The sequence below is a fragment of the Montipora capricornis genome, chromosome 3, assembly GCF_036669925.1.
Source record: "Montipora capricornis isolate CH-2021 chromosome 3, ASM3666992v2, whole genome shotgun sequence".
Classification (NCBI taxonomy): domain Eukaryota; kingdom Metazoa; phylum Cnidaria; class Anthozoa; order Scleractinia; family Acroporidae; genus Montipora; species Montipora capricornis.
In genome coordinates, this window is record NC_090885.1 from 9123378 (window position 1) to 9148377 (window position 25000).

The window sequence follows — 25000 nt, forward strand, 5'->3', positions numbered from 1 at the left end:
TTTACTGGCATGTCGCTAAATTACAAGAGGAGTCAGAAGCAATTTACATAGTAATACCAAGAACCCATGACCCGGAGCCTACAACTCTACTGTGTTCGTGTGTAACGGCGTTTTCACAGACCGATTTATTTTTAGATTGAATTTCCCGCGAATGAGACTCCCACAGGAGCCCGATGACCAATTACAAGAAATTAAGCTGACGTCATAGGGTCACCGAACCGGAACTGCCTTTGTTTTTTGACCTAATTCGCGGGAAGGGCTAGTCTAAAAATAAACCTACTTGTGAAAACGCCGTTTCACAGACGCTGTATGAAAGTTGCACGCTCCAGATGGGCTCCTGGTAATACTAATAGTAGTAGCAATATATATGGCTATAATAAATACATAATAGTAAAAAATGGTATTTAAATGTCACAAATCTATCAGTGAGTCAGACGTAACTAAATTCTCCGAGGTATTCTCAGTCTTGATATCCTCACGATGTGATAAAGGAACACGTTAGTGATGAGAGACAGAGCTCTGCAAACATACAGCGACGCCTCTCGTTTCATCGTTAGTCCCGTGAAATAATTCAGTGTAGCGAGTGTACGCATGTAACAGGATCAAGTGTTAAAATCCCACGCTCGGACTCTGTGATCAAAGGACACGCTGATGATTCTTGTTGAATCTACGTGAATGCTATTGACGTTATCTCGGTGCCCTCGTAAGGTCTGAATACATGTTGCCCTGTGAAAGAGAAAATCAAACAGCCGTCAGGCTGACACAGTGGGGGATAATCAATCAATCAAAAAGTCAATCAAACGATCAATCAATCGGTATCGATCAACAGGTCGATCGGTCAGTCAGTCATTCAGTCAGTCAATCAATCAATCAATCAATCAATCAATCAATCAATCAATCAATCAGACAATCAAACGACCAATCATTCAATCAATCAGTTTATGAATAGATCAATAGACCACTCAGTCAATCAGCCAGTCAGCCAGTTAGCCAGCCAATAAACCAATCAAACGATCAATCAATCAGTCAATGAACCAATCAACCAATGGGGAACAGAGATGGCGTGGTGGTTACAGGAATCGCCTCCCACCAATGTGGCCCGGGTTTGATTCCGGACTCGTGGCCATATGTGAGTCAAGTTTGTTGCTGCTTCTTTCCTCTGCCCTGAGATTTTTTTCTATATGTTCGACGGTTTTCCCCTCTCCTCAAAAACCAACATCTCTAAATTCCAATTCCATCGGCGGATACAGGACCTCCCTGAAAACCACTTTCGGGTAAGTGGAGCTTCCTGGGTAAATATCAAAGTTATTATTATCAATCAATAAATCAATCAATCACTAGATCGATATCGATCAGGTCGTTCAGTCAGTAAGTCAAACAGTCAATTAGCCAGGCGGATAGACTCTCTTGCAAGCGATTAACAGATCAAGAAAACAACTCACTGTTCTATGTCCCAGTATTTTATCAGCCCATCTTTGCCTGAACTCACTATTAAGCCTGCTTCTTTTTTGCCGTTTACCATCAGAAACTTTAGTTTAACAGACTCCACCCTAAAACGAAAAAAAAATTGAAAGTGGTATAAGGGAAATCTTCTATTTCAGAATTTCTTCAAATTCAAGCGCAGTAATAGCCCTTATCGGAGTTATCAGCGGTTTTTCCACATACACGAGGCTAAGGGGCATTTTGTATTGAATAGACCCTTAAGCCTCTTTTGCATGTAGTTTGAAACAAAAGAAAATGTGCCTGCAGGCTCAATGCCAATAAGGTCCATTACGACAGCTGTACCTGTTCTTGTGCCCACTAAACTCATGAACACAGTCACCGGTTTCCAGATTCCACAGCGACACTATCGTCCCCGATCCCACTGCCAGATGACCCTGATCAAAGCTCACTGTGGTTACTGTGGAATCGGTCGACTGTCCGACATTGAAGGATGACAGACACATCCCTGATGATACATCCCACACTCTCACAGTCTGAAAGACACAAAATGCAATTTAACTTATGCTCCGAGAGAACAAGATATACCCTACAGGTAAATCTTCAAGAATTTGACATTTGAAAAGAGCAAAGTACTTTTATTTCCCTGAAACTTTGAAATTGTTCGATTAGAAGGTCGCCTGTATTTCCGCCAGTAGTTTCACCTAATACTCATTTTAAACTCTTTTCCACTTGTGTGTGTGGTTACTTGAACGCCTCACTGAGGAAGAGTGGCGAGGTCTTCCGTTTATCATTATCATCTATATCCGAGAAGACTAGAATGTCTTATCGTTTGGAGATGTAGTTGAAAAGGCCGTACTTTTCACATCCCCCTTCCGGCCAATCAGTGTTGATTCGGTCAAGATAACCCGGCCTCATAGAGCTCAAACATTGTCTAACTGAGGAAATTAGACGACGGAGCAACCAAAATATTAACACAAGTGGGGAGCGTTGGCAGCAACGGAAGGTGGTGGAAGAGTGGACTCGAGGTAGCGATAAGTCAAGTGGTTAGGAAGCGTAAGTTAAGGGATCTGAAAGAGAGGATGAAATAAACAACAAGGGGAAATAAAGGTGTGAGTTGGTCCGTCCATGGGATATGTGAATTTTAGCTGAGTAATTTTTAGATTTAAAAAAAAAAACTTAATGTTTCCCAAAACGTCTGCACTACACTTTGGGTGCATTGATTAAACTATGCTGTCGCCCTCCAATGGTTAACGTGATTTAGTCGGGCACTTTTAGCGAAACTGATTTTCGTTTCTAATAACATCCAAAAGTAACCTTGAATTTCAAACATTCCGTATTTACTAATGAAGTTTAATAATGAACGTTATTTATTATAAGTGTCAAATGTATTTAGCAATGGGGCGCTAGCTGGGGGACATTGGGCGGAAATCTCATATCGCAGATTGGTTTGAGGAAAGGAGGGGGGGGGGGGGGAGGGGGGAGGAAACGATGTACCCGGATAAATACCTCAATTCAAAATAGAACTTGACGCTATCTTAAGTATTTCGGAATTACACCAGTCCATTACTTATCCTATAGTCTGGTCCGTACCAATAGTTTTTCGGTAAAGATAAAGAATGAAAGATTCACTGGTGTATGCTCGTGTCGTTGTCCGGTCAAAATTTAGTTAATTCACGTTTTTTCTTTTGCAGATCACGCCCAAGAAAAAATGTGCTAAAAAACGTGCCGCACGTACGGCATGATTTAATTTATTTTTACTTGTAGAGCGGTTTTCAATTGAGTATCGAAAGCAATTAGTTAATTACTTTGGTTTATGATTACTTCACTCAGTGACTGGTTCAAAGTTCTCGCCCCTCTTTTTCAACCGTACCAATCAGAAGTGAACCAAAACCAATTGTGGCTCGCGCGTGCACATTTTCCCGCGCTTTGTGACGGCTACGTGTAATTACTTCGAGTTTTGATTGGTTTACTGGATTGTCTCCGTCCTTTTTGATTGGCCAAAGTAATTACTTTGGTTTTGGTTTTACGACACTCATTCGAAAACCGCTCTAAAGCCAATAATATTACTGTTTTGTGGCAATGTTGTTGCCGAAGTCACAATCGTTTCATAAGGGAGCTAAAAGCTGTCTAAAAATATTATTTCCCGTTACAGTAATAATTTTGCGATTACTCCAAGTCGCTTGGCTTAGAAAATGTGAGTCCACATTCCAAGATTAAAATTGGCGAGAACGGTGAGGATATTTAGAGAGAAAATTGAAAATTCATCGTCAGGTGCTCTCTTCCTCCACATGACCTCAACTTTGATCATTTCACGTCGTTGTCAAGACAAGAACGACAATGGAATGTATCAAATGTAAAATGCACGTGCAGGGCGTGCAGAACTATTGTTTTTGCTAATTAGACCCATTGTTATGTGGCGTTCTCGTAGCCGTCGTCGTCGTCCTTCCTTACGGTCCCTGTTCTTGAGTCAAGGACGGCAACAGTAAGTGCACATTTCGCGTGTCAGGAATGATCCCATGACAGTAGTCTCTCCCATAATTTTAACACAGTCAAGGAGGCTCCAAAAGATTTTCAGCTGAGTGGTGAGAACGCGTGAGCCACACAAGCAGTACTGAAGCTGCTAGCGTCAGCTCATGACACAACATCACAACGGATGACCAGAAATCAAAATTTTACAACTGGATACCGTCCGTCGTTCAAGAATGTCGTGTACTTACTTATAAGCTCCCCAGTGACGCATGTTAGAATTCTGGCCAATCACAACACAACCAGTGAAGACAGTATTAACGACATAGTCCAAAGATAAACATTCTACATGGATTATTCTTATTCTCACCCTATCTCCAGATCCAGTGAACGCTCTTTTGCAAGTGTCATCCAAATCAACGCAGAACACACAGCCATTGTGGCCCATCAGCGAGAAGAGGAGTTTGCATTGGCGAATGTTCCATAGTTTAGCCTGAATTATGAGAGTTATAAAAAGTCAAAAGTACTCTCACATTTAATCCTTTTCAAGTATTTACCTCGTGTAACTGCCTGCACGTAACATTAAAAAAAAAAAAGGATGGGAGGACCACACAATCGGGAAAAAAACACCGTCAATACAAAAATTTCCTTGCCACGGCAAAGTGGACTATATTCATTGCTTGGGTGTATTTTGAAATAAAAATAAGTAACATCTGTTCAATTTCTTTACAACTTCATACTAAACTTTACAGAAAACTCTAGAAGAGCCCTAGGTTACAGTCTTGCACATTGTGCAATGGCGCACTTGCGAGAAACTGTAGTCGCTTTCTCGGCAGCTGAAAGATGATGATGTATTACCGGAGATAAAGTCGTTGAAAGAACGCACTTCTATAAAAAAAATTACTGTGTAATGTTACAGCGACAACCCCTTGAGAAAGATGATACTAATTGCTTAGCAACGGACAAATGAAAAACTGGAAATTGACATAAGAGTTCCAGGCAGGCACAGGGCGCTTTGCCGGTTGCCAAGTAACTGGAAGATTATTTGTGAGCACTCCGCACTTGAACATCAGGTCGTTTTTTCGTTACCACGCACTGACCGTTTTGTCGCTGGATCCACTGATAAGAATATCTCCTTTACGCTCGATCGCCCATACCGGACCTTCGTGTCCCATAAGTATTCTGCAAGAAAAATGTTAGCAAATTGCTTTGGTTTTGCATTACTTCACGCAGTGATTGGTACAAAGTTCTCACGCCACTTTTTCAACCAATCAGAAGTGTGAGTCGGCTACGTGTAATTACTTCGAGTTTTGATTGGTTTACTGGATTGTCCCCGTCCTGTTTGATTGGCCAAAGTGATTACTTTGGTTTTGGTTTTACGACACTCGATTGAAACTCACTCTAAATGCGCGAGAAACGACAGAAAAAAGGTAAGTTTAACAATATGGTGATTGGGAATGCGCTTTCGCGACACTCCCGATTCTAGATAAAAGATAAACCTTTAGAAATTTGTCATAAAGTCTATCATCTTTTTTTATTTACATTAACTCGAATTCCACTAAATCCCCACACACTCAGAATACTTTTACCTGCAAAAAACACATGTACAGTATTCACAGGCCATAAAAATGTGACTGTCCTGACAAAATAACTTACCTTACACAGGTTTTTGTCCGCAGACTCCAGAGCTTTATCAAGAAAACAAAGTTTAGAGTAAGTTTTTAGTTGTTCAATGCTACTGTTAATTGAATTACAATTCAGTGAATTATCCCTAGAAAACTAACCTCAGTAACACAAACAAAAGACTCATGAAAGATACTTCGATCAAAACTATAATTTAGGGGACAAAAGTCTCTGGTACTACAACAAAACCCACCCCACCCCCCTTCCATGGATTCCGCTGTATCGTGTTTAAGTAAAGGATAACGACAACGCCACAAAGCAAGAATATCATTGGCTAAGGAAAGAAAAATAATCGTGCTGCACGTGCAGCACGCATTTCAGTGCATTTGTTTGCCGTAGTCCACAAAACAACGTAAATCATTAAAATTTCAGGGGGACAGCTATTCTTTTAGTTATTTTCATAGAGTTATGTCGTAGAGTTAGAGTTATTAAGTTTCCAAAGTCCTCAGCCAACATGCATAAAAGCTAACCTTAGGCATAAGGTTAGCTTTTATGCATGTTTAGGATACTTTCTGTATTTCTGAATTCAGGATTTAGGCCTTCCAAAATCTTGAATTCAGGATTTCGGAAACTTAACTCTAACTCTAATGTCATAACTCTATGAAAATAACTCTATTGCTAGTCAACCTCAAATTTCTGGTTTTGACTATAACGTGATGAGCATACAACAGGAAACCGTTTACTTTTTATCTTCACTTTAGAACCGTTCCTATAAAATCAGTTATATCATAGTTCGCCCCTGTTGTTCAAGGTGAACAAGATGGAATAATTGCGAAATACTTACGATAGCGCGAGGTTATATTTTGAAGTGATGTTGTAGTTCACGTTGCCGTTGTCATTGCGAAAACTTCATGATATCTTCAGTAACAAGGCGAACTTTCACTACTACTAGTCTGCGTTTCCGTTTCACTAACATCGGTTTCATTTCAAGGTTATGTAGTTTCGGATCATCTATTACGGGGTATAATGCGAGCTTCACTTATGACGTGATAGGATACGGACTTGCTGAAGTGACCAGCTCCCATGGCCAGTTGGCTTGATAGTTCAGATAGTACTGGATTTTCCCAGGCTTCTTTGCAATGGTTCAAGTTTTGACATTAAATGCGATGATCACTTTCACTTAGGCCCGTTTCAAACGTCGAACTTAACATGTGCCGAATCTAATGCAAATTAGCGAAAACAATAGATTTTTCTCATTTGCATTAGATTGGACACATGTAAAGTTCGACTTTTGAAACGGGCCTTAGGGTGCGTTCGATTGACCCTAAGAACACGTGGAGTGATGATTTAAAACGGTATTTCTGGCATTTGACGCAACGAGGTCGGATAATAAAGATATGTCTAAAATAGCAATTTAGCAGGTTTTGACAATTTTAATGTGAATCTCCGGAAACACGATGTATTCCATATGTTCCTATTCCTATTGGTCAATCGAACACACCCTTATGTTACATCACCGCAGTTAAAATATATTAAACATAATTAATTCTCTATCACTTAAAACGTACAGATGTATCTCTGAACCTGTCATTGCACAATGTATTTCCAGTACGAGAAGAAAGCCACAGTCATCTGACAAAATGCCATGCGTAATCCTGAAGCTATTCCAGACTGCTATTTAATTTTCAATGGTCCCTATGCTCTTTAGCTACGTAGGTGCATTGTTTCTGTTGTATCATGTATTATTAGTTCTCCAATCACCGCGTCTGGAAAGCAACAGGGCTTCTCGACAAAATTGCTTAAAACAATGAAAAATACTCACTCTTATTGTTTTGTCGTACGATCCACTTATTACAATTGACCTTGACAGAAAGCGAACACCCCAAATTCCGCGCTGAAAAAATGACAGACGTGAGTGAGGACGAAGTCATTGGAAACTTTGAGTAACGCTCATGTAAGTCACAACTAGCGCGTAAATATTCCTACCGAGTGTCCTGTGAAAGTCTGGAGTAATGTTCCAGAATTCGCATCCCAAACTCTGAAATGAAACGGAACTGATTAAAAAGGGAGGCAATTTAAGCTCATGCTCTAGACTAAAACGCGAAAAAAACAAAAAGAAAAAGAAAGCAGGAAAAAAGCAAATGAGCCATTTATTCGGCTCATGAAGAAGATTATAAAGACAAGCAATGATAGCTACTGAAAAGAGACTGGCTTGTTTGCTTACTTTACAGTCCGGTCCAAGCTTCCTGTAGCAATGTTGTTCTTGTAACCACAAACGGAAAGAACGCTACAGAAATGTAAAAAAAAAAGAAAGAAAAGCGAAAAAATGAAATCTCATTCTGTTCCTCTCGCCGCAGAATTTCTCCAGAGAGTTTTTCAGTCTTCATCAACGATTAACTTCATAAAGAAAGTTTCTCAACACGTCATTTCGCTGCGACTGAATATTTTGTACTTACTTGTTTTTGTGGCCGACCATATCCGTTACTCTGCATCGGCCATTTGCCCAATTACGCTTCAAGTTCAGATTTTCTCTGAATATTTCCTTCCACACTGCTGGTACGAAAAGTGGAACACCTTGAAAAAAAAAAAAAAAAAAAAACTCACGCACGCGACGCTAAGTGAAGGCATTGTGGTGCATGGTCAGCGCGCATAACGCACGACTTTAGGGTCACTGGTTCGAGGCTTAGCTCATTGATGGTGGTGTTTTTTTTCATACAAGAAACTTGCACCAGATTGTCTTTCTTTATCCAGGTGTATAAATGGGAAATGGCGGCATTCTCCTGGGGGTAACCCTTGGACTTAATACCGTCCAAGGGGTGGGGGAAGGAATTCCGTCTGGTGCTTCACGCTACTTGAAACCGGGATAAGCCCCTCTGGTTGTGTAAGCCCTTGCGCCTGGCGAGCGACCGTTGCCTTGCCTTTTTGCACTAGCAATGCAAACAATGTGGCGAAAGGATATTTACTCGAGAGACTCATAAGTGAACCAAGCAACACAGATAATGAGATTGATTTTTCGTGATTTTCTCCCTTGTTTGGCTCTGTGCTGGCTACCTCAGCTCTATGCAAATGAAAGGAAATTGTTAAGCAAGAATAAGCGCAAGCGCATTGTACACAAAAGAAGAAGGATATGAAAATGGCAGTTTTCTTAATCTGTGTCTGTTTTTGTCCTGACAAATTTTTGCCCCTTTGCATTTTAGCCCTTGAGAGTGCGTTTAAATGCGTCTTTATAGTATGAATACTGATACATAAATGTTGAGTTTGTTGCTGTCCCTTTAAAAGTAGTACGCACACGATTTTTTACTCGGTACCGTAAATTGTTGACTGTAAACTGTAGACAGCGACCTCGAGATCAATTTTACAAATCCAGGTAGATCATTTGCGAGCATGACTGAAAAAAGTATGCCAAACTTTTCTTCCGCGTGATTCACTTACCCACATATGTTTCTTGACATTTTGACTGCCAAAGCTCATCCCTGGACGCGAGACGCCGCCATGTTTTACTCACCTAAAACAAAACGCGGATATTAAAGCAGTTTTTTATTAAACGCCATAAAACCAAACCAAGAAAGTTATACTTTGTTCTATCACAACAACAGGAGACAATGAAATGAACCAATCACGACGCAAAAAAGATATACGCAGCCGACGCTTAGCGCGGGAAAGATGTGAAGTTCTGTTGAGTCCTGATTGGTTGAGAATATGAGCGCGTTTTCAAGCCAATCACCAAGCGAAATAGTGAGAGACCAGAGTTATCTCGAGGTTACTTTCGACAGTCGATGGAAAACCGCTTTAAGTGCCATGGGCCAAATTTCCTTATTTTCCATAGGGGCTGAGAAGACGGCAGGGAATGAAAAAAAAAAAAAAAACCCGAGCGACAGAGCGTGCAAAGCTACTCGCCGACCAACGACCATATTATCTTAAAACACAAATCCACGTCACTGGAATCCCTCTGCGACTATCTCACCCCTTTTAATTCAGAAAACGGTAGAGATATTTAGCATCGCGTTTACGGCAAACGCCAGGCGGAAATTTGCGTTTTGCTAAAAATACTTTGTTATTTTGTGGCTCGCTTTCTCTCTGTTAGCTATAGTTGAAGGAAGGAAGGAAGGAAGGAGGGAGCGAGGGAGGGAGGGAAGGAAGAATGGATGGAAGGAGGGAGGGAGGGAAGGAAGGAAGGATGGATGGAAGGAGGGAGGGAGGGAAGGAAGGAAGGGTGGATGGAAGGAGGGAGGGAGGGAAAGATGGAAGGAAGGAAGGAAGAAAGGAAGTAAGGAGAGAGGAAGGGAAGGAGGGAACGAACGCCGAAGGAACGCCGAACGAACGAACGAACGAACGAATGAATGAAGGAATGAATGACACTTTTCTAGAGGACTTTTCCATACTGCTTTATGGCGCAAATGGCAGCCGGGAACTTTACAATCTTAACTGAATATCAAGTACGTCTAATTCACAGGTGCCACCAGAACAGAACGCCTGAGACCACCACACCGGGGACTACGTCCCAGGCTCTTCTCGGACAGCGTGTGAGTTCTTTAACGTCGCACACAAGTAATGTGAGACGGGGCTTATGGTTTATTGTCCTCATCCGATATCAAGTTTCTTGTTCTTTCAGATGAGCAGCAGCCTGCCCTTTGCCGTTTCACGAAAACGCGAACAAATATTGTCGCCCACCAAGAAGCGCGGATGGGTATGAAAGGCGCTTAGCTGAGCAGAGAAAAAATTGATCGTAACCAACTGACGTTTACATATTAAGTGAATTCACGTAAAGGTTGTTCTGTGCTGGCGACGGCTGAGAAAATATAAACCACGCGTGCAGAGCGTACAAATCTATTATTTTTCCTCATTAAATATGCAGGCGTTTGACGTTTTGGTTTATAGCCTTCCTCTTTGAATCTTCCCCACTTTGGCAACAACGACGGCGTAAATTTGTTTGGTAAGAATTCGGTAAGAGAAAAAGGCGCGCTGAACTTGCAACATTCATTTCAGTGCATTCTCTCCCGCCTTCTTCAAGTTATCACATTCGAAGTTGTGAAGACACGTGAGTAAAAAACATCCTGAATTAAGCAGCGTTCCTACCAAGCCATGTTCTGGTATATTTCGCCAACATCCGAGTACAACGCGAGCAGAATGGAACTATTGCAAAATGGTCACGATTACGAAAATGTCCGTTTTCATGACCACGCGACGTCTTCATCGGTTTGTGAAACAAATTAAAAGTAAAAAAAAAATCTTTTCTACAGGTGGTTGCACGTTACGTAATTGCCGCCATGCTGGATAACAAAACTATTAGATCTCGTATTGGCCTCGTTTGTCTGTCCTCCAGTACTTGTTCGTTCATTTGTCTTTGTATTTGTATTTGTATTTGTATTTGCCAATTATTCAGTTGGTCATACCTGGCAAACAAGAAGCAGTTCCTTGGGAACAAGAAAAGATAGAATATGGAGAGCTAGTGACTCAGGAAGAAGCGAAATAAAGTCTCGATACTGTTTGACCTGAAAAGCAAGGAATACATTAAGGTAGGTTCTTAATTCACTTCAAAATCATTTGAAAACAAAACAATCGCCACCACAAACATAAAACTCCAAAAATTAAATGAATATACTTCAGACAAATAATCTTTTAATTATTCTCAACCACAAAACTGACCAGTTTCTAGACCTATTAGAGTAGGGCGAATGAGTGTCGGCAACTTACAGCCAGAAGTCCAGAGAGGAAGTACAGTTCGCTTGGCTCTAGCTCTCGCAAGAATAGTTGAAGAAATTCGTTTTTCTGCCACCCTGCAATAAAGCAGAAATAAGCAGAATCAATTTAAAATCGTCGGATTTGTTTTCCATGGATGAACAGAGTTAATAAAGAATAATAGCAACAACAGCTTTTACCCGTACTAACATAAGAAAACTTAAACATGAAGACAAAGATGGAATTTGAAAAACTTAAGGACGTTCGCGCCCATTGCTACTGCGCATTTTTTTCGCTCATGCCACTCACACGCCATGCATCAACAAAGCATGCCGCTAAAGGGGAAGACCTTAGACAGCAATGACCAAAACCAAGGTTGCTGACCAGCGGTTTTCGTTAAAACAATGGTTTGCTGGGGGTGCTCAGTCTCGCGGGCTCAGAAAACCTGGTTGTGGTCATTGTTATTTAAGGTTTTTCCGCTAAAGCGTAAACATTTTCCACAAGAATGGAATGTGAAAACGTGTGTCATCATAGGATAGCTGTGGACCCAGGCCTTTTCGGAAATGTCACGCATTGACGTGCGCAAGAAGGTGATAATACACGCAACAAACAATCTCAACTTGCAACGCAACATTGTTGCGGAACAAAAAACCTCAAAAACCAAAAATTTGCTTTTTTTGACGGTGTTGTTTTGTGCACTACGGCAAAGAAATGTACACGAAATTCGTGCCGCACGTGAAGCGCGACCATTTTCCCTTTTTCAACCACATTTTTGTGATGTCGTCGTTGCCGTAGCCGTAGCCGTCGCCCTTGTAAAACCTTCAGATCGAAGTACGAGAACGACTACGAGTACAAGTTTTCTGCCTCGGGCACGCGCATTACCTTTAAAGAACGCGTGCTCAGAACGCGTGCGCGTGACGCGTGCTTAGAACTGAGAACTTGTACTCGTTGTCGTTGTCGTACTCTGGTCTGAAGGTCGCTATTATTGTCGTTTTGTGGCGTTCTCGTTGACAACCGCGTCGTACAGCAGATCTTCAAGTTTTAAAATTTATTTATTCATATTTCTTGCAAATGCCACAGAGAGGCAGGTGGTGACTTCGAAAAAATTTTATTACCTAATCATGTCGTTGTAATGCGAACTAATTAATCGTCATTCCTATCAGAAACGCACAGATTGCATTAGCACGCTTGCTTCCATTCGTAGGCACAGTAACTTCAGCAGAGTAACGTGTACGGACATGCGACATCCGATTTATTTAGCAAAGTGCAAATCGCTCACCACTCCACTGCTGCTCAAACCAATGAACAAGACACCGCACATTCTCAGGTAATGAAGTTGGACACAAAGCAGTGTTATGACTCTGTTCAGTTCTTGAGCGCATCTGAAAAGCGAGTTAGATGTAAAAGAAATTAATGCGCTGTACTATGTATTATAGGGCATTGCAGTCAAGGGCTGACTGTAGACTACTGGAAGTCGCACATCACTTAAAATACCACTTTTGCTTCCACGGTATCTCGACTAAGGGGACGAGATGAAAAGAGAACACGATAGTCGAAGTTGGTCGCATACTCTTTCCTTAACCTGCGATCAGACAGGTTCTTTTTCAATCTTCAAGTATTTCCAGAATGATGCACGTCAAGAGATGAACGCCATCTCGAAAAGCGTTACATGAGTTCCTTTGCTCCCCTTCCTAACTTAAATAAACGCCACAAAGTTTATTAAAAGGCTGCCGCACACTAGCCGATTTTTCGTCGGGCGACGGACGTCTTACTCTCGGCGGTGAAAAGCCAGGGCTGGGAACGAGGTTGGATCTCAAAATGTCTTGTCGGGCCATGTCGGCTAGTGTGCGGTGGACCAAGACAATTTGTGGGGGCTCGCACGCGCCACGACCAATTAGGAAGCGTTATGAGAGTCACGTAAGCAAGCGCTTTTTCCAACATGGCGCAATCTTGCTTTTGGATGAGTCGGCACCAAGCATCTACGCGGTCAGTTGCGACAAAAAATCGGCTAGTGTGCGGCAAGCTGATGACTCGACAAATTTTAACCCCTATGCAGTTCTACGAAAAAAAAAATCGCCTAGTTTGCGGCGGCCTTAGCCTTTAATCTCAAGATAAACAGCTGTCTTTACCCTAACCTAAAAACAACACTAACCCCAAACTGAACTTACCTTATTTACTGGAATAGGCGGAAAATGCTTGACTTAACGGTGCACTTCTAATTGTTTTTTAAAAGTGGAGGCGCATCTACAACTTAAGTTCCTTTCACGACAGAAACGGTCGTCAAAGGAGGACGCAAAAGAAATCAGACTTACATGCTTCCGATAGCCGCATGCTTTAGAGTAGGACACATCGGGGCACGACCTTGACTTGTATAATCTTTGCCTGAATACGAAACACAAGAAAAAAATAGCATCAGAACATAATTCGTCAGTTTACAGAAACTGCTGTTCAGTGAAAACAGCTGTAAATTACATAATCTTTATCCTATAGAGCCAATTCAGTCACGTGTTTACCGGACATGTTCTATAACCAAAACAAGTTAGGAAGGTTAGTTCAACAAGGCTGCGGTTTCTTTGTGACGTCATGCGCACTTACCACGTTTTCAAGTCGTCTGTTTTCCCGCCATCGTTCGGCGAGAGGTTCCTGACCAAGTCTTTTTTGTATTCATTTTGCATGTGGCGCCGCACAGCACGCTGGCAATACGTTTTGGTCGGCCCACCGGGAGGGGCTGAACGGCTGGCGGGAAATCTTGACAGAGTTCTGTTTTGAGCGGTCACAGGTGAAATGCCCGGCAACTTGACCCCAAAATAAGTGGCCTTTGATTTCCAGGAGCCTCTGGAGTCTGCTCTGTCAGGCGATCTGTTTAAGATAGCAAAGACACGCAAAAAAGATTCGTTCCTTTATTGCAGACTTGCAGACCATACCAGTATGAAATAAGAAATAACTCCGGGGTTGTGATAAGAACGCCGTGTACTTAAGCTTACAAGCTCAAGACTCAGAAGTCTTTTTCCCCACTCATAGACAAAGAATGCGCGAATGAATTTCGTAGATCTTACATTCAGAGCTTAAACCAAAAATTACATCTGCAATTCGTCAGTATATCTGATTCTCCGACTGTTCCATTTCTTTTGCTTTTTCTTTCTTTTTGATCGGACATACTAAATAACAATTTAATAGAGCATTTTGTCTAGTGAGTTTTCCAACCTTAGTTCACGCTTAAATCTGCGATCAGTACACACAACTTACGGTGTTCTTACGATGATCTGTCCAGTGGGTGACGCACGAGAAGGCGATTTTACGACGGGCAAAACAGCTTCAGACGTCCACGCCTTAACCTCCTCCTGTTCGCGAAAAAAAGATCTGTTAGCATGGTGAAATCCAATATGTCTTTCTGCTTGCTTGTTTTGCTTATTAAAGCGCTCACATTCTGGGATCTCTAGGCCGGCCACGTCAGGTGCTCACCATTCAGCTAAAAATCTCGAAAATTTCGGTTAAATGTCAAATGCAACAGCCATTTTCCGCATCGGAACGGAATTTCGAAAAATTCATACCCTTTTAACGATTCTGGAGCTTTCAAAGGCCACCTTTCGAGGGAAATCGAGTAATGGAAGAAAGTAAGACCTGGGAACCAAGGTTTGAGAATGGAACATTTTAATGGTAAGTGTAATTTCGTCCGGTTGGTCGATATTACCCAACGGTGACCCCAACCGGAATTTTCCAACAAAATTTAATTGGTAACTAACCAAAGCGAGATGCTATTGTACAACTTACATGAAGTGTTTTTTTGAACAACAAAGGAGCCTAGTCCACTTCAAAGAAACTTTGCGTTGTAGCATTTTTCAGGAAATCCAAGCATATTACAAAAAAGGTACCACGTTTTAAAATCCTATACTTTGTATTACAAGTAACTTCAAAAGATGCTAAAATGTACTCCTCCAAACATGATCATAGTATTTAAACTGAAGTCCAATGCAATGACTGAAGTAAACTAATTAAGCTTATAAGCATGTCAGGCCAAAATTTAATAAAAAGGAACTGAAAGAGAATTAAAAAAATAAACAACAACAGGTACTGTTAGCCCAGAAGCTCTAAACGTGTCTTCTACGTGGCTAATATCATATTGGACACGAGTGCTTCTCAAAAGAAAACTTTACCTCTCAAAAAAATCCTATACAAGACTGCATCCTGGACTCACGATAAATAATAATAATTATTTTAAGCTAATATCATAATTTATAAATAACGACAATTGCTAATACAGCCGACTTTCACATCATTGTTTCTAAGTAACAAAACACCCTGGCCTGCTTTAAATGATAAAAAGAAAATTACATGGCTGGTAAAAAGAATCATCATTTTTTCATAATCTTTATCCAATGGCATGTGTTTTGTCTTTTCATTAATATTTTACCTCATCATGCAGGATGGCACTCTGTACTCTGTGAAGCTTCCACGCCTTACACAAGGAAGAACATAATATAAAATAAGGTAAAGGTTTTACAAATAGACCATTCATTTCTAGTTAACTTCAGTCTTTGTTTCAAAATAGAGCTAAAGCCCAGTCATCAGGGCACAGAATAATTTATATGGAGATTGTAATAACATTACAATATCCTTAAAATCCTGGAAGCTAGATTGCAATTACTGTAAGATTAAGATTTTCTAAAGACTAATTTAATATCTTCCAACCTAATAAGATCTTCAGTCTTTTCATTGATTTTAACTGTATATAAATTTCTGTCTGACTCACTGTCACAGTCAAACATTGCATATTAGAGCCAGGTAGTTTTAGAGCTTCTTTAAATGCCTCTATCATCAACTATCATTCACACGGCTAGAGGGTTGATGATCTATATTCGAAGAATAGAGCTGTAAGTTTCATCGTGAACAGAAGATATCCCTGCCATTTGAAACCTTCAAGAAAAAAAGCAAACAATATAGGGCGATAGTTGGTGGTCATTAACAGGATCACAGTTTTCTGGTTATTATGAAGTTCAACATCATTGTGACAAAACCCTTATTTTAATGTTGGTAAGAACTAACAAAAATAATTTCTGACGGTTAAGTGATTAGTCAGAAATTAATATTCTAAAAGAAAGAAGGAGCCGCTCCAAGGGTATCATGAGAGTTGTTAGGAGTATTTTTTATAAGTTTTGGTGGGAGACTTAAGTCATTCTATGTTGGTCAATCTCCCTGTTCCATTGCTTTAAATTTATTTAATTTTTAATTCAATCAGTTTTTTAATGATCTACCAGTTTATGTTGTGTTATGCCCTTTAGTTGTTCCCTTAAATTCCTCGGGTTCTGGGGCTGCTGCATTAGATGAAGAATAAGTTTCCACGTCATATTTTTTCACCACATCTAAAGGGTACACATAGTTTTTGTAGTGTTTTTTTTTCGTATCTTACATTATCCATAGCACTTCTTCTGATAAGAATAACGTTCTCATGTTATTTGTATGGTCCCTCTTTAATCAGTATTTCGTTGCATTTTGTGACTGACTGACTGACAAATCCTCAATAAACTTTCACATTCAAGCTTGGGCCAGTGTAGTAAGAATGTACATCTTGTAATAACAGTAGTTCCTATCTCACCCTTGTCAAATATTAAAGGCTTCCAGATTTTCAAAATAAGTGAATAGATGTAGGACAGTCATTTAAAAGCATCAAGGACCTTTTTGTCCAGACTCAATTTTTTCAGAAGTACATGTATACTTACACGGTATCTTGGCTTCCCAAGTTTCTTGTGAACTTCACTGCAAAGTGGTATAGACACTGGACTGAAAGAGCTCCTTGGAAAAGCATTCAGTGAACTGTACATGAAGTCTCTATGTAATGTTGGTTCAACTACCTAAAATGAGTATAATTATTATATTAAGCATATTAGTTTAACCCATTGACTCCTGGGGGTTACCCATTGATGAGTAAAATTGTCTGGTATTAGACAGAGTACAATACTAAGTCTGGGCAGTTTTGGCCGGTTTAGGCTAAAAGGGTTATTAACCCAATGACTCCTGGGGTTTCCCCATTCACGAATAAAATCATCTGGCGTTAGACAGAGTAAAATACTAAGTATGGCCAGTTTAGGCGTTAAAGGGTGAAGGATCCTTACAAGATTTTCACCAGAGCAGCAGCTTTTAATAAATTGCAAGATAGCCAGCAAACTCTACCCTCAACTTTATAGACAAATGACATTTGTGAGTGTCAGTCAGTCCAAACTGGGCCTCTTAGCATTCCATTTTCAAGACTAAAAGATTAATTTCCATTATGTGATTTAAGAAACTGTCCATAGTAAAATAATTAACAATTATTCCATAAGCGTGCGTTGGATATGAGATGGTAAATAGCCAACGAGGCGCGTAGCGCCGAGTTGGCTATAACCAGTCTCATATCCAACAAGCGCGAATGGAATAATTGTTTTATTAAATTCCTTCAACTCCAAAAAATTTGGAAGTACGAAATACGAGCGAAAAAAGCGAGCAAATCCGAGCGAAATTGAAAAAAACTTGATGAGAACTGATGCGATGTTGTGTAATACCTTGTTGTCAGACAGACGCAGGCTCATCACAAAAACATTTCTTGCCTTTTCGCATACTTCTAAACGTTGGAATTGATCCAAACTTTCCACAAAAAAAGTTTTTTTTCTCCTTTTTGGCTTTATTCAAAGAGTAATTTCGCATTCCGGCGAAAAGATTTTTAGTTTAGCAACGCTTAACGCAATCATTTACCATATGAGGTCAAACCAAGGTATATGAGCTGATAACCGAGATTGAGTGAACCAATCAGAGCACGCGAAATGCATTATCCGAGGTTGAGAATTTAATAATTATTAATTATTAGTATTCAATTACGGTAATGAATAAGAAAAGAGAATATTAAAGGTACATGTAAATGTGACCTTCTTTGAAAAACTTTTAGACTGCATTAGAGTTAAGAATCAGTCTCCTCTATTGCTTCGTTTTGCATATTTTAGTATTAGTTGCAATGCTGGCAGGAAAAAAATATTAACTAGGTTTTTAATTTTATTTAATCCCATTTACTCCTGGGGCAGCAGAGTGAGACTTAATATTTACCAATTATTCTACAAGGGCACGCATAGTGCTGAATTGGTTAAAATAATTTTATATCCAGCTAGCCCGAGTAGAATAATTGTTTCATTAAAAACTCCAGGATCAACAATTCTTCCAAAGCATCGATTTCTGCCTCGGTCAATTCCAGTCCAAAACTGATTTTGTTCGCCCTTTTTCCTCAGAGCTGCAAAAATGTTTTCAGCTCGCTTTAATTGCTAACGCGTACCTTAACCACATTAGGTACAGCAGGTATATGAACTGATAGCCTGTGTCCCACGAGCCAATGAAAATGCTAGAAATCTGATATCTACAGTGCATAGTTCAGTTTTTAATAATATATATTACTCTGTCTTATGCCAGATGATTTTACTCATCAATGAAGGCAGTTTAGGAAATAAAGGGGTAAGAACACTTAGGGCCTCTCTTTTCAGAATAGAAAAAATTCTTCAAACTCACAGTCCAAAGAAAAGTGAGTTGTTCCTGATTACATCTTGGAAGAAGCAACTCTATCAAATCACGTCTCTAAAAGCAAAAGAATAGTAAGTTACAATGTAAAATTATTTGAGATGTAACATCTGGGTCACCCACAAAATGCTTTGGTAGCAAAGCTAGTGGAAAGTGCTTCTCTAAGGGATGAACCGTTTGCATCTGTCTAATTGAGACAATAAAAAGCCATATACCTCAGCAATCAGAACACTATGACAAATAAATAAAATAAATAAATATTACTAGTGCTAATCACCCTTACTTGCAGTTCAGGACTGAATTGCGAAGGGCGCGGCTCACGACTGAAAGCATACAAAGGCACCTCAGGCTGCCGCTATACAGTCCATGTTTGATGTCGGAGCACAACACCAAAGCTAGATGTCAATTAGCTGTGAGTCGATTTTGATGAGGTTAGAACCCTCGAGTCAGGTTGAGATCGACTGAAACTCAGCCCACATGCTGGCCGAGACCAGAATTGAACCCTGGCTCGCAGTGGTGGGAGGCCCGATAGATAACCACTAAGCCACCCTGACTCCCTGCACTGCACGATACATCATACATGCATGTACATGTATGAGCAGACAATCAGTGAGTTAAAACAAAATTAATACTGTACATGTCAGATGGTCACCCACCAGGGTATTATTACCCTGTCCAAACAGATTCCTCTTTTACTTTCGTGAAAAAACAGGAACCAGTGTCTTACTTTTAACAAGGCAATGTTTCATTAAACTCAGGCCGGACTTTGGGTCTTTAAATAAATAAGGAGAAGTGCTGTCTTTGTAAAGATATCATTTGCAAATGGTTAGATTTCTATTCTTTGTGGATAAGGATAACATGGTAAACCATAAGCTCCATCTCAAAACAACTTGATGAGACATTTAAGACTCAACACTCGTTTTGAAAAGAGTTCTGAGGTGTTGTGGCATCTCTCAGTTTTTGTTCTGGGTGCCCCTCAAATTCCTATATATTTTAAGGGCTGCTATTTGGGCCATAGTAGACTTACAGTCCTTGCAGCTCAGGTAATATAGTGCTGAAAAGTCCCTAAAAAGTTGTAGAAACTATAATATTATCTCACCAATAACTTTTGTTGATGCCGAATGGTGTATTGTACCCTTAAGAAGGTAATAAATTAGTTGATAGGCAGTACCATGGACAGTGGAAAAATTAGAGTCCCAGGTAAGATTATATACCCACAAACTCCATAACACTGTCTAGCAATTTGCCTTCTCAGGAACCCCACCTGCATTCACTCATTTCACCATCAATTTATTGCATTATTGAACACATCAATTTTGAAGCCATGACACTGTTAAGCCCATGTTGTACACAGACCACTGAACAGAACCGTAGAGTTCTTGGAGCTCAATGGATAAAGCATTGATCCTCTGGTGTTACAGAAGTCATGGGTTTGAATCCAACTCAGCACTCTGATTTTTCAGTGATCCTTTTCCCTGTCGCCAAGCAACTGGCTTATCTCTATCTTGCAAGTTTTATTGCTCATCAAATAATGAAAGGGCCAATATGATGCTTAATATAAAAAGCACATTGCCTGATCAGTCTGTATGACCTCAAGGTTCTTCATTTCATTCTTTCTTGGCCTGGCCTGGTCTGGACCAGCCTGAGACTCCACCAATTGGAAGACAGGTTTCTTGTCGCCACACAGAAGCCCACTCAATTTTTCAGTGTTTCAGTGAACAATATTGACAATAAAATTTGCGCCGTTTTGTTTACAAAACGTTGGGTGGAGGAAAATGAAATAAGGCAATTAAACAGAGTCGACTCAAACTTTTCGTAATGATTAATATTACTGCAAACCTATTTTTCACTTGTCATCATATTATCGATTAAAACGTCAGTGGGGACAAAAATAACATTAGAGAGAATAGACTGTCTTATCATCTCGTTGCCTGCAGCTGTTTAATGAATAAGCGACTTCATTTTAGAACGCAGCTGATTCAAAAATGTCAAACTTTAAATTAAGACCAGGGAAAAAAACCGAATTTTACACAACAGAAACATCGTAAAAAAAGAGAAAAACGGCTCTCCGAAAAGAATATGGACAAACGGAGAAGTCAATTCAAGTGTAGCTTTTTGTAAACAGACACTCGTATGATATTCAATTTAAAATGCACGAATCCGCTACACCGTCAGAAAGTTCATGAAAGCGTGCATTCATAGGTAGTGACATCTTCGTAAATTAAAATTGACTTGTCTTACCACTTGATCGTTCCATTTTTCCATCCACTGACAAAGGTAATCCAACTGTTGTTCATACTCAATTGTGCTAAGCGGTCTGTGTTTAGCAAAACCATTCAACATGATAAGTTATGCAATGAAATTCGTGTTGTCTACTGGCGTCTGAGTTGCATCTTCAGTCCCATTTACGCGGCTTGGGACTTCAGTCTTCACGTAAACCCCATTCATTTACGAATACGTTCGTTATTTAAGTCAAACTGCTTCAGGAACGCAATGACGAAGCGCTTTAATGCAGAAGATATTTTCCACGCTGTCACAAATCCTTCGTTGGCAACAGCATTTTTTGTTGCCATTCGAGCAAATTGGTCATGCTAATGTATGCAACACTCCTTTTAATTTCCGGCGGAAGCCAGCTGAACTCATAAAAATCGCAATGAAAATCAGGCTGTTGAGCTCATGAGTAGGTAATTTTCTTTTGTACAATATGGTTATTTCTGGTTGAAGGATCATCAGGTTTTATACCATCCAAACTCTTGTCAAAACAGCTTTTTTTTGCTGAAATCATATTCATTTAGTCCTGTGCGCGTTTTGTTTTTGTTTGCATTTGATGCAATTTCTTTTGTTTGCAGTGGTTTATTATTTTTGTAAGCTTAGGGTTGAATAATTCTAACAATCTTGTGATCGGTCTTTCCAAAGAACCATTCAACATTCAATTCATTTATAAGTCGTCAATGACGAATTTTAACCGGGACCAAGGAAGAAATAGAGAAAAATATATGGGCAAGGGCACTTGCTGCAATAGAAAAATGAAGCGTTTCAAAGCGCTAGTCTTAGTGTACAAGGCCCCTTACGGTTAGTCGCGTAAAGCATGAAGTCGGGCATATTTATGATGAACAGAACATCACGTCGTCTACGCTTTAGCTACAATCCAAGGACAAGTCTGGCAACTCCTGCATTCAGTCAATTTTGGCCGGGATACAGCTGCATCAGGTTTCTGCCTTTCTGGACTTTCGTGGAATAGAACTAAAATTCTTGGAGGTCTTTTCACTTTAAAAACGGGAAAAAGAACTCGTATAAAAGAACCTAAAGGTTTTTTCAACTTGTTAGGATGAGTTTTACGGTAGAAACCCTCTTTAGGTAAGCACTTCTTCTAATTATAAGCCAAAATTGTACAGCCGGTTCTTACACGAGTCAGATACAATGTAAAGTAGAAATAAATCCAAGATCATAGAGTATAGCTTACAAGTGCAAAAAGCATTTATATCTGTTACAAATTGCCTTCATTTGGATAATTAATTCTATAAACAATAGATCACACGTCCACACCTTCCTAAAAGTTTTTTTTCTAAAAAAAAAAAAGAAACAACAAGAATCCATTTAAGAATCTGATTAGCCTAATTTCACTGCAAACACCATTTATAAAAGATCCTTTTAATTAAAGGTCTTCCGGGCTGACTTGGGAAAATCAATAAACTCTTCGCGGGCTCTTAGTGAAATCTCATGGTTACATTACCGTGGGTCTCAGTCTCTCGCTGAGTTTGGTTGGTGTAAAAAATGATTGTTGAAAGTTCTTTTTCTATTTTCGTGCCTGTTATTGCAATTCTGTGAAAGGGCTGACCATTTAAACAATACTGAGCAAGTCGCAGATATTCTATCCAACCTCATCCCCTCTGTTTTAACGTATTGACGCCAGCAGCAAGTGGTAGATTAATGGCCTCGTTTTCGATTCAATACCAAAGTATCTATTATTGTCCTTTGACAAAGGCCGTGTAACATGTTAATTAATGCGCCTAATATATATTTTTCAGAAGCGTGCTGTTTTTTTTTTTCAATAACAAACACTTCAAGCCATTCATAAGATTTTCAGTGTTAAATGAAAAGCAAAACTTCTTTATGCACAGCTAAGCAACGTATCAAGGTGTCGTTCAGTCTATTTAATGAAGTCTGTAAAAGATTACATCAATCAGTATAAGAGTTAGCATACAGCTGTTTCGAGAAAGGTTGTCCAAAAGAAGCATAAAAGCGTACGCGACAATGCCGAAAGGGATTATGGTAAACTGTCAGTTTGAGTCAACGAAAACATGACGGCAGTGCTATTGACAACGCCGCCTAAAAATACATGCTCATGCTGTGTTACTGACATTGAGATATGGGTGAGTTTCAAAATTCAGTCAAATGATCCAGACCATGAATTAGTAACAAATGCTTAGGATTCACAAAGAGAACAAGATTCTAAAAACTTTACCCTTGCTTATTTCATGTCATGTCGTGCAGACAAAGTTTAAGAAATGTTCCCAAAAATCGTAGCGCACGTGCAGAGCCATCGTTTTTGCTAATGAACGCTTTTGTTTTTTGGACGTGTGATAGCGGGAGAGAGCTTCAACATAAGTCTGCGTGTTCTTCCACTTCATCAACGCTTTCTCCTAAGAACTCTTTCATCCATATAGCTCGCCATAGTAGGTCTTCACTGTCCGGCTTCGATTCTGGGCGTTCACAACATATTGAATACTGTCCCATACTACCTTTTGTCATTGTCACGAACGCTCTGACTCTTCTTTTGGACAACCTTTCTCGAAACAGCTGTATTCTTCTTTCGAAAGGACACACCTTGGAATTCGGATCAGATTCGCCACTGTCTGTTCCTTCGAGGTGGTCGCAATTTTCTGCGTATAAGAACACAATAAACCACAGCTATTTTGCCATGCAGTTTGCTCGAAAATGATGGGTCACCTCGCAGCTCTTACAAGGTCTCACCTGATTGGAGACCACCCTTGAGGTTTAACAAAAGAACTAATAACAGAAACAATGGACCCTAGGCCTAAAACAAAAGGGCTGCAACTCTATCCTCTAGGGTCCATTGTTTCTGTTATTTGTTCTTTTGTTAAACCTCAAGGGTGGTCTCCAATCAGGTGAGACCTTGTAGGAGCTGCGTGGCTACCGAGCGAAAATGATCGCCGTCGCATGGAAATAGATACAAGTCCGTTATCAATTCGAAAAGCTTTGCATGAAACCTATCAAAATGATTATTTTACGCTTAATTAAAGATGGGCAAGACAAATTATGGCCAGACAGCGAAGAGAACAAATGGAAACGGAGAGAATTCTTACAAATTGGATGAAGGAAATTGAAGTGGAAGAGAAGGAACTAAGCAAACAATATGAATATTTGAGAAATATCCGTGCGAAAACAAGGAGAAAAACAGTGTCCTTTCCGGCGGAATGGTCGACGACAGCGGAAACGCCGACAAAAAATCGTCAGACTGCCGACCATGGTGTCTTCTTACCACAAGTGATAAGCTTGACTGACCGAAGCCATGACAGTACTTCAAGTGGCACGGAACATTCAAAACCTACAGCTGCTACTGATATAAAGGAAATCAGGAAGATATCGCCGGTTACCTACACTTTCCTCGAGGCGGAACGTCACATCACACATTCTCGACCCCAGTGCTTACGCTGCTTTATCTGGGGTCGAGATTGCAAATCACAGGGAAAAAATTGTGGCACAATACTCTGCGTGGAATAAGTCGAGTAATGCCGAAAGTTACAGAGGCGTGAGACAGAATTTCAAAAGAGAGGATCAGTTTCGAAGATTGAGTACCGAACATGGGAGAAAATCAAATCAAGGCGTTGTCAAGTTATCATTGCAAACAATGATTATGCAAATATTTTGTGGAGTAAAAGAGGTGTCTTATGGGATTGTGCGAGTAGTGAATTAGCTTCTTTTGTTCTTTGCTCAGGAATTATAATTTTCGCCATTGTTCTTGCATCTCAAGAGGTGCAAACAACGTATATATCCTAAGACTCGGAGTAAAAGCATTTTAGACAAACCATTTTTCATGTAAATGCGAGGCTTTGGATGTTGAAGTAGTGCATTCAAATCATGTCGGTGCCATTCATACAAAGGGTCTATCCCAAAAACGAAAAAAAGCAGAAAACAAATCAGTCCCAAAAGACACTGGTGCACACAGGAGAACATTTAATTATTAAACCTGCAATATTAAACCAAAAAAGATGCAGATTTCACTTGAAATATA

At 40.0% G+C, this 25000-nt stretch overlaps 1 protein-coding gene and 1 long non-coding RNA gene across 2 annotated transcripts in view; one reads left to right on the top strand and one right to left on the bottom strand.

Annotated features, from left to right (window-relative positions):
- The window catches only part of LOC138042102 (F-box/WD repeat-containing protein 7-like), a 21843-nt gene extending 528 nt beyond the window's left edge, over positions 1 to 21315 (bottom strand). The window contains exons 1-21 of the mRNA XM_068887855.1: positions 20986 to 21315; positions 18736 to 18801; positions 16929 to 17060; positions 15623 to 15667; positions 14458 to 14552; positions 13807 to 14070; positions 13524 to 13593; positions 12491 to 12593; positions 11227 to 11309; positions 10926 to 11024; positions 8965 to 9037; positions 7989 to 8106; positions 7757 to 7819; positions 7519 to 7570; positions 7355 to 7426; positions 5566 to 5597; positions 5010 to 5091; positions 4280 to 4402; positions 1786 to 1976; positions 1443 to 1550; positions 1 to 726 (exon numbers count right to left, since the gene is read on the bottom strand). The exon at positions 1 to 726 is cut by the window's left edge and continues 528 nt beyond it. Coding sequence (XP_068743956.1) covers positions 603 to 726; positions 1443 to 1550; positions 1786 to 1976; positions 4280 to 4402; positions 5010 to 5091; positions 5566 to 5597; positions 7355 to 7426; positions 7519 to 7570; positions 7757 to 7819; positions 7989 to 8106; positions 8965 to 9037; positions 10926 to 11024; positions 11227 to 11309; positions 12491 to 12593; positions 13524 to 13593; positions 13807 to 14070; positions 14458 to 14552; positions 15623 to 15667; positions 16929 to 17060; positions 18736 to 18801; positions 20986 to 21087 — 2097 coding nt within the window. The 5' untranslated portion in view covers positions 21088 to 21315 and the 3' untranslated portion in view covers positions 1 to 602. The remainder of the gene's footprint in view (positions 727 to 1442; positions 1551 to 1785; positions 1977 to 4279; positions 4403 to 5009; positions 5092 to 5565; positions 5598 to 7354; positions 7427 to 7518; positions 7571 to 7756; positions 7820 to 7988; positions 8107 to 8964; positions 9038 to 10925; positions 11025 to 11226; positions 11310 to 12490; positions 12594 to 13523; positions 13594 to 13806; positions 14071 to 14457; positions 14553 to 15622; positions 15668 to 16928; positions 17061 to 18735; positions 18802 to 20985) is intronic.
- Positions 14998 to 25000, top strand: part of LOC138042103 (uncharacterized) — a 28626-nt gene continuing 18623 nt past the window's right edge. The window contains exons 1-2 of the long non-coding RNA XR_011130921.1: positions 14998 to 15079; positions 15635 to 15699. This is a non-coding gene — a long non-coding RNA (uncharacterized lncRNA). The remainder of the gene's footprint in view (positions 15080 to 15634; positions 15700 to 25000) is intronic.